General features: G+C 36.8%; 1 protein-coding gene across 5 annotated transcripts in view; it reads right to left on the reverse strand.

Moving 5' to 3' along the window:
• DYSF (dysferlin) overlaps positions 1-12255 on the reverse strand; it is a 3914743-nt gene that overhangs the window by 101423 nt on the left and 3801065 nt on the right. For all 5 annotated transcript variants that reach the window (XM_044064060.1, XM_044064063.1, XM_044064061.1 and 2 more), the window contains one exon: positions 12135-12244. In XM_044064060.1, coding sequence (XP_043919995.1) covers positions 12135-12244 — 110 coding nt within the window. The remainder of the gene's footprint in view (positions 1-12134; positions 12245-12255) is intronic.

Consider the following 12255-nt stretch of genomic DNA (forward strand, 5'->3'; position numbering starts at 1 on the left):
TCATGGCAAGTTTGCAAGCATCATTGTCCCAAGCATTAAAATTTCCCAGGATTATTTATTTATTTATTTTTTATTTTATATTTGTTGACTGGGTTTGTCCGACTGGGCTACAATTGCCCGTTTTCAGCGGAGGCCCGAGAAGAAAAGCTCCAACAGAAAAATAGAAATTTTACATATTGAATACATATAGAATACATTCATCAGTACCACACATTACTGCATTACAGTGTCATACATTACACTGTAGCAAGTGAAATACATATAGAAATGCATTCATCAGAGGGATACATTCATAATTACATATTATATATATAATAGTGCAATAGTTACATAGCTGAAATATTTTACTAGTTATGTTTGTACAGTGATGTAGCAAGAGAAGAAGATAATTAGTAAGTTTGTTTATTGAAGGGAAGGAAGAGAGAAGGGAAGTAGAAGGTTATAGGGGAGTGTTTACGGGGGATAATTACATTAGCAGGTCCATTTTTCATGAAGGTATTTTTTGTAGCGGTTTTGAATTGATTGGGATGTTCAAGGGATCATATATCTAGTGGTAGGCTATTCCAGGCCTTGGAAGAGTTAAAGCTATAGACTAGGTAACCCATTTTGGTTCTTGGTTTATAGATTTTTAGTAGGCCTTGTTCAGAATTGCGGAGTGATCTAGTGGGTAGGTAATGAGAAATTAGAGATGAGCTAGCTGGATAGAAAGAGGGTTTGTAGATAATGGAGTGAATAATCTGAAACTGATTATACTGAAGCAGGTTAGGTAATTCTAGCCAATTTAGTTCTTTTAGTGAGAGACAGTGATGGGACTTGTAAGAATTTTGGGCAGCAAATCTGGCAATCCTGTTATACGTTGTTTCTAACTTGTTTAGTAGTCCAGTGTTGAGGCTGGTGAGAATTTGGGAGCTATAGATTAAAGTGGGTAAGAGGTAGGCATTTGAAAGGGTTAGTTTTGCTGTTTTGATAAAATATTTTTTGTTTCTATAGAGGAGACCTAGCTTGAGATGTATTTTTCGGATACAATTATTGACGTGTAAATCAAAGGTTAGTCTATCATCAATAGTAGCACCTAAGAGTTTTGTACTGGTGTCCACCTGTATTTGAGTATTATTTTGGGACAATATGGAGAAGGAAGACTTTATGTGGTTAAGGATCTTAGGGAGAAACAGTAGTAATTTGGTTTTCCTTGGTTTAAGGATAAGTTGATTTTCAGATAGCCAGTTTTCTCAGAGTTAAAAGAGGACTGTGTGTGTGATTTTAGTTGAGTTGCTGATTCGGCAATAATGATAAGTGTAGAATCATCTGCACATTGTATCAGTCAGGATCCAGGACAGGAAGAGTAGAGAATGTTAGTAAAGATGTTAAAAAGAAGTGGCCCAAGGATGGAGCCTTGTGGAACACCCGTTTTAACAGGAAGAAGAGAGGAGAGACTGATTGGAGTCTATCAGAGAGATAGCTGTTAAACCAAGATATGCTGGATGGAGAGAAGTGTAAATTAGCCAGTTTAAGGAGAAGAAATTTATGAGACACTGTAACAAAGGCTTTAGAGAGGTCAATGAAGAGACAGGAAATAAGTGTGTTACTGTCTCTAGTTAGTGATACAGAGTTTAGGAAAGACAGGAGAGCTGTTGTAGTGCTGTGCATGGGACGAAAGCCATGTTGGGTAGGTGTGAGTAGATTTTCTTGCAGAAGGTAGTGTAAGACTTGACTGTGTATACATTTTTCCAGAATTTTGGAGAGTGGTGAGAGTATGGCTATGGGTCTAAAATTAGTTATATCTATGGAGTTTCCTCCTTTGTGTATTGGAAGGATGTAAAATTGCTTCCAGATGGAAGGGAATGTGGATTCCGTGATACAGCGGTTTATTAGAATAGATGCGGAGAGAATGCTGTCTACAGATGTGGAAAAAGATTTTAATTTAGATAGTAGAGTTTTAATATAGTTAGTGGAGACAGGTTTGAGGGAGAAGGTAGTGGTAGGGTTACTATTGATGGAAGAGTTTGAGCTATTAGGTTTATTATTGTTGGTGGGATGCGTCTTGATTTAGTAATTTGGATATTGGGTCTATAAAGTAGTTGTTGAATATGGAGGCAGTCTTCTCATGTGTTTTGTCAGGATGAGGGTTAGGGGAGACTAGTGCACCTGAGTGTAGTATTTGATTTACAGAGTGCCAGAACTTTTTAGGGTTGGATTTAAAGGTAGAAGATGGATTATTATAGAAGTTTTTCTTATCTTTATTTATGTGACTTTTGGCAAGATTTCTAAGTTCTTTATATTTCTGGAGGTCTGGCTGATGTTTAGCTTTAGTCCAAATTTTCCATTCTTTGTCTTTTTTTTTTTTTAGTAGTGCACCAGTGTTTACTGTCAGCCATGGGGATATGTTAGATTTTACGCAGACTGTTCTAAGGGGTGCCAGAGAATTTAAAATACTAAGGAAAGTGGAGTTAAAAAAAGTGAACAGCTTCATCCAAGGGAAGTAGTTTTAAGGGATTCCAGTTAACTTTTGATAATAACGATTTGAGAGTTTCAGGATTAAAGTTTGTTAGTTTTCGGTGTTTGATAAACCTTTGAGGTTTAGCTTGATGGGATGTGTATCTGAGTATTTTTATTGGGCAGTGATCACTTAGGGAATTTGGTAGTGTTTCAGGGTTATGGTATTTGAAAGGGTGTGAGACAAGAATCCAGTCAAGGAGAGATGAGGCTGTATGGGAGTTATTGAAATAAGTGGGATCAGAGATGAGTTGAGTAAAGCCATAGAGATTAAGGTGTTGTGAGGAGTTTTGAGAGGAGAGCAATATCCGGTTAATGTTGACATCCCAAAGAATGACAGTTTCATTTGGGATGTGTTGGGAGATATGAGCAAGCATATTTTCCAGTAGGGGGACGTTATCACCTGATGGAATGTAAATTGTTACAATGGTGTTAGTGGAATGGATATTAATATTTAGGCTTACAGATAAAATTTCAGCTGGGGAGAAGGCTTGGGATGTAAAAGTAGAGTTAGAAATGGTAAGGTGGTTAGAGTGTAGGATAGCAATGCCTCCACCTTTCCTTTTTGGTCGATCTATACTGTGTATGCTATAGCCAGAGGGCAAGATCTCTATGTCTTGGTGTTGGGATTTCAACCAGGTTTCAGTCAGAACAAGGACATCTGGAGTATGGTGGGAGATCCAAGCATGTAATTCACTTACTTTGTTCAGAATACTCCTAGTGTTTATTGAATAGAAGGAAAGATGTTTGTTTGGGAGATTATTGACTTTGGGGTCAGGAGGACTAGCAGTGGGGTGAGTTGGGTCAGGGTTGGGATGGATGTCTCCAGCTAAGAGAATGTTTTTGTGGAGGTAGATGAGTTTGATCATATTAGCAGTGGGGGTGTAGTATTTGGTTTTGTGTTTGGTAGGGGTGAGTTGGGTGTTAGGTAAGTGTATTTTTGGTAAGGGAGATAGATGGCAAAATGGCGAAGGTTTAATGATTATTTATATGGCTACAGCAATTTGGGTTTGTAGGGGAGATATGTTTGGGGTGTAAGTGGATGTTAAGAGATGTGAGTGTAAGAAGGAGGAGTAGGAGAGGCAATAATAGGATGGATGTAGTTAGAAATGCATAGATTTTACTGAAGAATACATATTGTAGGGTGTTTTAGTTAATAAAATGCACGGGGGTATAGTTTGTTGGTCTATTCGATAGGGGATAACAGTGTATACCAGCTAGTACCAGTAGGGGGGGTGAAGTTAGAATATTTTGTTGTAGCAGCAAGAGGGTTGAGGTATAGAGTATTATGGATTGAAAGATAGGAAGGGGTGGGTGTCTGTTGTAGGAGGTGCAAAGTAGTTAGCTATAAAGGAAATTATATGGGGGGGTGGGTTGGAATGGGGGTGGGAAAGGAGCGAAGTGAGCTTGACTGAAGCCAAGTTAATCACCAAGGGGACTCAATTACTAGTAGACAAGAAGGAATCGTCTACACTAGCACACATTCAAAGGTCTTAAATCCTTCAGCATCAACCTACATCAATACCAAGCCTGATGAATAGCAAATACCTACTCTTCCACCCAAACTCCAGAATCTGGTAAAAAATATACCCTGAGATAAAGGCCAAGGATATTCATCTACCCAGGACTCCATAACAAATGTCACGGCAAGTGTGCAGAACAAGTACGATATAATAGATTGGTTGGTCCTGATCAAACTGACGTCACATAACACAACCCTAGAAAACATGCTATGGTTTCAGATCCTGCTCACCAGTTGGAGATGGCAGCATGACACCTGAGGTACGGCTACAAGGTAGTATGGACCTCAATTTATCTGGAATTTCACTCCAGGACTGTGCTGGATAACCCTACCTTCAGTTAGCAGCCCTTTTCAAAACATATAAAGAAGGAGCTTTTTCCTGATTCCATTGTTATGGCTATTTGCCATCTCCAGTCTCATATATTTAACAGAAACAAAAAAGGGGGTGGATCCATAGGCAAACAGACAAAAGGAGGTCTTTGGGACAGAAGACGTCCATTACAAGAATATGAAAAAAAAACAGAACCTGCCAAGCTTATCAGAAATAAGCAAACCAGATATGAGTCTGCGGAAGTAAAACACAATAAAGAATCCAAAGGAAGCATGTTCACAAAATTAGCAGATACAGTTAATAATAAAGAAACGGTCGTTAAGACGTATGGCTTAGCACTTATAAATCTCTTTATTACTAATAAAACCAAGTTTATGTTTATGGTTATTGAAAAGGTGAACATAGGAGATAGGAAGGGAGACATCAAGAATAAGGTGGAGAGTAGTGAACTTAGATGGATTTTAAAACTGAGAGCAGAGAAAGGCTATGGGCTGAATGGGAAGGTGTCAGTTAAACCAATGTTAGATGCCCGGTAAATTAGTACACCGTTTAAAGATATGTTATATACCCATAGACATAAAACATTTCCTTTTATACTATGTATGTATATACATTTTTATTGAAGGCAGATAGGGCAGTAATACATGGATGCCCCCAATAACATGCAATTATATTAACTATACATATATATATATATATATATATATATATATATATATATATATATGCATATATATATATATATATATATATATATATATATATATATATATATATATATATATATATATATATATTTATGTATACACACACACACACACACACACACACACACACACACACACACACACACATATATATATATATATATATATATATATACATACATACATATATGGCTATATAGCTAAATGTTATAAGTTATAAATAATATGACATAATATAACCGAGTTACAATAATATATGTGCAATAATGAATTGGTTAGATTTAATAAATGCAACCATACTCTACATTTTTAAAATATGTTTTAATTTCATATATTATTAGATCTAGAATGTGCTTGTAGTTAATATGAATTGGGGTGCTGTGTGGGGTAATGTAAAACAGAGAAAAAATCTCTTGGGTTAGCATATACGTTTATTTTTATGATGTTTTATGAAGGTGGAGATATGCGCATATCATACGACAGAATGGAGATCTTAACATTGTAGAAATGTAATTGGTTTAATATATGTTAGACATGTGTTAATGTTACCTATCTACAATATCAATGCATTTTAAGTATATGCACTACTATAGTTTAGAATGTGTACATGGGCAAGATAAATTGAACTACTGAATGGGGCAATGTCGAAGTATATTTCCTTAAGTTAACATCTACGTCTATGAATGTTTTAATTTTGTATATTATTAGACCTAGAATGTGCTTGTAGTTAATATGAATTGGGATGCTATGTGGGATAATGTAAGAAAAATCTCTTGGGTTAGCATGTACATTCATTTTCACGATGCTTTTATGACACTGGAGATATGCGCACAACACACGAGAGAATGGGGATTTGAAGATTGTAGAAGTGTAATTGATTTAATATATGTTACACATATATTAATGTTACCTATCTTCAGCATCAATGCATTTTAAATATATGCATTACTAGAGTTTAGAATGTGTACATGGCTAAGATGAATAGGACTATCGAATGGGGCAATGTTGAAGTATGTTTCTTTAATTTAACATCTACGTCCATGAAGGGACGTTAGAGACGTGTACAATGCATGAAGAGATGGGTATGTTGAAGTGAATGAAAGGTGTAGTAAGTTATCTTGATTCACGAACTCAAAAGTGAGTATAAAATGCCTTTTTAAAATTATGTCATACATAGTCTGAGGAAGCCACTGGGATGGCGGTGAAAGCACTTACCTGGTTTTACTAGTAATAAAGAGTTTTATGAGTGCTAAACCATACATCTTACGACCGTTTCTTTATTTTTGTACTTGCTTCTTGCTGCTGGTGTGCGGTCATACATTTACTTGCTTACTGTTTTTTGGAGTTTTTAAAATATAGTTAATAGTTCAGTCTACTTTTAACTGTAGGCGATAGAATAATTCTGTGATTACTGTATTCAAAGAGAAGACAGACAGTATAATTTGGCAGCTAAAAACAAATGCAAGCAGTCATCAAAGTGGCAGGTATAAAAAGATAGGATGAAATTTGCAGATTAGCATGGATTATAACATAACCATAACTAGATGACAGGGCATTCCAGACACCAGCAGTAATACACAATGCCTCCAAGCACCAAACCTGTTTACCCCAATTAGTCAAATAGACTCAGATTAGATAACACCATGGCTTTGTCTCATCCAAAATCACTAACCACTTAACATCTGAAGTTAAAGTAGATGGATTCAGAAATATATAACAGTGCTCCAATAAAAAATATATCATAAGCAACTACTTTGACCAACAAGTCTGAGACTATATTATTCTGAAAGCAGAAAACTAACTGAACAAGTGGTTAAGTCGTAGACAGACTGTACACTGATGCAGCCTGCAGAGAAACATCCAAAATTTAATATTCAGTTCTGCAGTTCTAAAACAAAAGACATATAAATAGAGAGTACAGTCCTGATTCAGCCACCACTCACAGGATACTAAAACACCTCTCACTAGAAACAATCATAAATGCCCGTTCAAAGTTCAGAGGCAACACTGCCTTGTCAAAGGTGGCAAAGGGCAGAAAGAATGCAAAGTATGGTCAAATTACATTTTATTCAATGACTATAACATCCACAGTCCAAAAACATCACCAGGAGATCAACCACAAACCACAGTGCACCAGACAATTAGTCATTTTTAACCTTCAGACAGCAGTACCCAATTTCAGGGTCTTATATTTTATTTTTATTTTATTTTATTTTACATTTGTTGACCGGGCTAGTTCAACTGGATATATGTCCATTTTCAGTAGAGGCCCAGGAAGATAAGCTCCACTAAACAGATAACAGTAACATCAGATACAATACTATTTTAAGACTAGAATGCTATGTTCCATAACAGCTTAGTAATCATATAATTTACATATTTAAAAAGACAGAAATAGAGTATTTATAAGGTAGAGACATGATATACAGTAGAAAACTTGCAATGCAAGTGCCTGTTCTAGAGGGGATCATAAGAAAGACCATATTAAACAGACTATACAGTAAAACCAGTCTATGTTAAAAAGGTAGAAAATAATAGTAAGGACAAGTTCAGGTTCTGTCAGACACAAATGCAACAATAATAACAACTACTGGTGACAAAGACAATGGAACACGGCAAACTGGTTGACAGAACAACAATATCCTGACCCAAGTCCAAGACAATGAGGCTGTGAAAGGATTAAAAGATGAAGAAATACTTGCTGAAACAAATTCAAGCAAAATATGCTGAATCCAGTCTTCTGCCTGGCATCACTCCTGCTAGAATCCACAGTTGGCCTAAATGAGATGCAGTGTGAAATCTTTGACAAGTGTTTAAAAGCCTTATGTTGTTGGAGTCATGGCATGGGACAATAACACTCCAAAACATTGTCCAAAAGTTCCAAAATATCCTTACAATTGGCAGGCACTTTTTATACCCTTTTGCGGGTAAGTAATAGCAGAAATGGAATTAGCTGAAGAAGAAAAATAAAGCTGAATGGAATGACAACCATTAAACATTTTAACCAGCACCTTAACATAGCTAACGCAGTGTGTGACTGGGTGCACACAAATACACAACAAAAAGTTCCAGTTAGAAACAGAATGAGCAATCAAAAGCTAAGGCATTTTTTAAATGATGCAGAAAAAGTGTAACTATCAATACAGGAATGTTGAATGAACTTCTATATAAGATGGGTAATGGGTGGATGGTATAGATGAAAACTAGGAGTTGATGATGGAAGACAGATTATGTTCATGCAAAAATGGAAAAGTCTGAAGTAAGGGACTGACAGATGGATGATACAGACATTTTCTGAAGGAAAGACCAGTATTCACAAAAAGGATTAAAGACAAGTGGGGACAGGCAGAATACAAAATATGAGGAAAGGAGGAATGCAGGGAAGGGAAATTTCTAAGAGGACCTAACTGATGGGACCATCATTAAAGACTGATTCACAGACTTTTTCACTGGGAGGGCTATACAGCACAAAAGGCAGATTTTGCAGGTGAAGAAAAAAAAAAAAAGACAAACCTAGTATTATTTATTGTTCATCTGTTTGCATTTGTTAACTAGAAATGTTCAGCTGCAAAGTTCTATTTACAATTCAGTCCTGGAAGGAGAATTCCAAGATAATAAAACAAGAAAACAATAAGCTGCAGTAGACATTATATTATATAACAATAACAGATGATGTGGGTGTGGTATATTGAAGATTGTGTAATGGCACCGTGGTGTTCTTCTGTTTTATTTCTTGATTCTGCCGCTTTGTTGATGCACTGCGCATGGAAATGGGACTTCCATTCTTACGTTTACACAGTACATCAGTGCTTTAGCAACAGAGATAGGAAAATCTCTGTTGCTTATTTTTATGGGGGGGGGGGCAAAAGAAAACTGTAACCTATGGACAGTTTAGAGGTATGATAGATGGGGAAAATACAAGGAAAATCAAGTATGTTGTTTAGTTTTGCTGAACGTACCTGATTTTTTCTTGTATTTTTGTCTGCTCTCATAAGTACCTCTAAACTGAAGATTACAGCTTTTTTTTCTTATTTTAAGAAATGTGGTCTAAATAAAGGAGAGGATGGATAATGTTGCTCTTTTGCATTGTCTGTAGGAAAGAAAGTCTGAAACTGAAATGCAAGTCCTTATTTAGTAACTTTGTTCCTCACTGATTTGTTGGAAAACCACAAATTTTATGAGGAATGAAGTCACTAAAAAATGACACGCATTTCAGTTTCAGACTTACTTTCCTTCACACTAGTGTGTGTCTACACATACTAATAGATAAAAAAATCTTGCCGCGCAATGATCCTTTAGTGGCTGGACTTTTACCATTGGTATATCTCAATTTACAACAGGCATGCTGGTTGTACTGACCAATCAGCGTGCTTGTTTTTGAATGTTAATGGCCAGTCATTGTATAATGCACAGTATACAATTCAGCTATCCATGCCTGCAGAAAACCAGAAACGTGAAATGAGAATTCTTGTTTAATCCCAAATAGTTTAAAATTAAAAAGGCTAGTAAGAGCCATAGCTGACTCATCTAGCACCCAGTGCTGGTCCCCAGTGAAGCACCCCCCCAGCTCTTTCAAGTGTGAGGAGGAAAATAAAAACACTTTATTTTATTAGAGACATATCACCACCCCCCACCCCCCGATTGTAGCAATTGGTTTATTACAGTCAAATCCACACCTACCCCAGCTGTTCCGTTTGAAAGAAAAAAAAAAGACTTTATTGTAGCAAGTCAATTACACACAGACAGAGCTAAGATCCCCACCTCTACTGTGGCAATTGGCTTACTACATTCAGATCCATATACCCCACCTCTGCCACTCAAGAGATAAAGAAAAAAAAAGAACTTTACTGCAGTAAATCGACTGCAACATTTGCAGTAATTGGCTTACTACAGACACACACACACACACACACACACACACACACACACACACACACACACACACACACACACACACACACACACACACACACACACACACACACACACACACACACACACACACACCATCTTGCTCCTCCACTGAACAGCACAAAAAAGAAAAAAAAACATAGCAAGCCAATATCAGCACTTTACAGCTTAACAGACAGGATTCTCTGAAGTGCCTTTCTGTACTGGCGTTCAGAAATGCCAGCACAGAAAGAATGCAGAAATTGCTCTTCCTCCCGATCCTGGGGCAACTGCCTTCTTTGCCCCACCCTTGCTACACTACTGGGGCTAGTACCAAATAATTTACAGTATAATATTTAAATATGGTCTTCAAATTAAGGACGCCAAATAAACTTCAGTAGAAGGCAGTTCTAAGTAATTTACAGGGGCTGAGGAGATTACACTTGGCAAACATCAACCACTGATTCACTACTGATTTCATGAAAGTTAAATCGGTACTGACAGAAGAATGGGCCCACTCTTGCCATTGAATTAGCAAACTGTAAACATCTGGAGAAATTAAACTGAAATCAAAAAACAAACTAGTAGAAGATTTGTGTTTGGGTATGGTGAAGAAATGGAGCATTCTTTGTTTTTGTGGATGTAACTGGATTTAATAGATAAGGAAAAAACTAAGGGTGGAGTGCAATAAACTATTTCAGTAGAAATAGCAATTTTTTTATAGAAAATGTGCCAGTCATGAATATGGAAATGGTGAAGAATAGGAAAGCAGTTTCTATCTCTGCTAGCCTCCATCTCTGGCATGAACTCCTACCCAACTTAAAGGATCTCTCCTCATAAGCAGATTCAGATCCCAAGTTAAAGTACATCTGGCAAAACAAAATATAACACAAATGCCTTAATTCAGGTCACATAAATTAATCTCACAAAATACCCCTTCTATCTGTCTCTTAGTCATTCTTAGCCATCCATGATAAGATCAAAACAAATGTATACATTTACACGGCCATCCCTATAAGGTCTTCTCCATTCTAAAACGCTCTCCTTTCTCACTTACATACCTATATAGTCTATGGTAAAGTCACATTTCTTTAGTATTTATGCTTTGTTTTTCTTCTACACTAGTTAATTTATGTAAGCAATGTATATTTTCATTTGATGTTATACAACTTGTAGACTATTAGTATTCATGCAGCCTGCTCTGGGCTTGAAATGAGAATTTTTTGATCAGCACCATACTCTGGTAAACAAACTTAAATAAATAACTACATAAATAAATAAGTGAGGAAGAGTGGGTCAATTCTAGCAGCATGGGTGAAAACTCATACATAAAAGGACTGAAAATAAATTAAAAATGGCTGGAAGGTTACTCGTACAGAGTGATATAGAATGTCATGCCAAAGTATGTTGTGACTTTAAGGTACTATGCCATGGTTGTTGCCATTGTTCCTGCACAGGTTTGATGATACACAGCCATGAGCAAAACACTCCTCCTAAGCATTATGCTGATAATTTGCTGCAGAAATCATGCAGTAGAAGGACCCCAGACTGTATCATTATCTGGTTCTATACCCTAAAACATCTAAATTACAGCTAGAGACTTCACTGGGCACCAAATCGCAACACAAAGTAGTTACTACTCCATGAGCCACTCAGTTGTGTTTGACTAATAAACTATAAAATACATTCACAGGGGGATTTGGGGCTCACAGGACCATACCTTTATAAGGGAACATTGACCCAACAGGCACTCGGTACTTTGCACCAGCCAGCTGTTCTTCCCCAACTTTGCCCTGGCAAGAAATGGAATCTTGAGCTGCCGTTGATTCAGTGTTAAGGAATGGGTGCTCAGTTACAATAAGGTGTCTGATTAAGGAGCACAAGACCGGAGGAAGCTGGAAGAAAATGCATACAAATCCACAGAAGTATCAGGGTACTATGAATTAAATAAAGGAGCAAAAAGCTTGAAGAATAGGTTAAGGATGGAGGAGATACTGGAGAAGGTTCAAAGTGTCATTCAAACCATTTGTGTACTACTGCAAATGATGTGTACATATCTAAATGGTAGCAGCAGGCAAGCTATAGGAAGCATACTGAAAGTGACTGGAACATGTGTGGCCTTGTTGAAATGCAAGGCAACATTTGTTTGGTGTTAAATAACAATAACAATATATATAAAATGGTGACTTACTTTGGATCCTCAAGTTTTGGATTCATGTTTGGCTCATCGCGACCAGCACCAGCAGGTCTTTCATCATTTTCTTGCTCTGACAAAATTTCTAGTGTCATTTCTATTTTACCCTGGGTAGTTG

The sequence above is a fragment of the Protopterus annectens genome, chromosome 2.part2, assembly GCF_019279795.1.
Source record: "Protopterus annectens isolate FY-2018-M chromosome 2.part2, PAN1.0, whole genome shotgun sequence".
In the NCBI taxonomy this organism is placed as follows: domain Eukaryota; kingdom Metazoa; phylum Chordata; order Ceratodontiformes; family Protopteridae; genus Protopterus; species Protopterus annectens.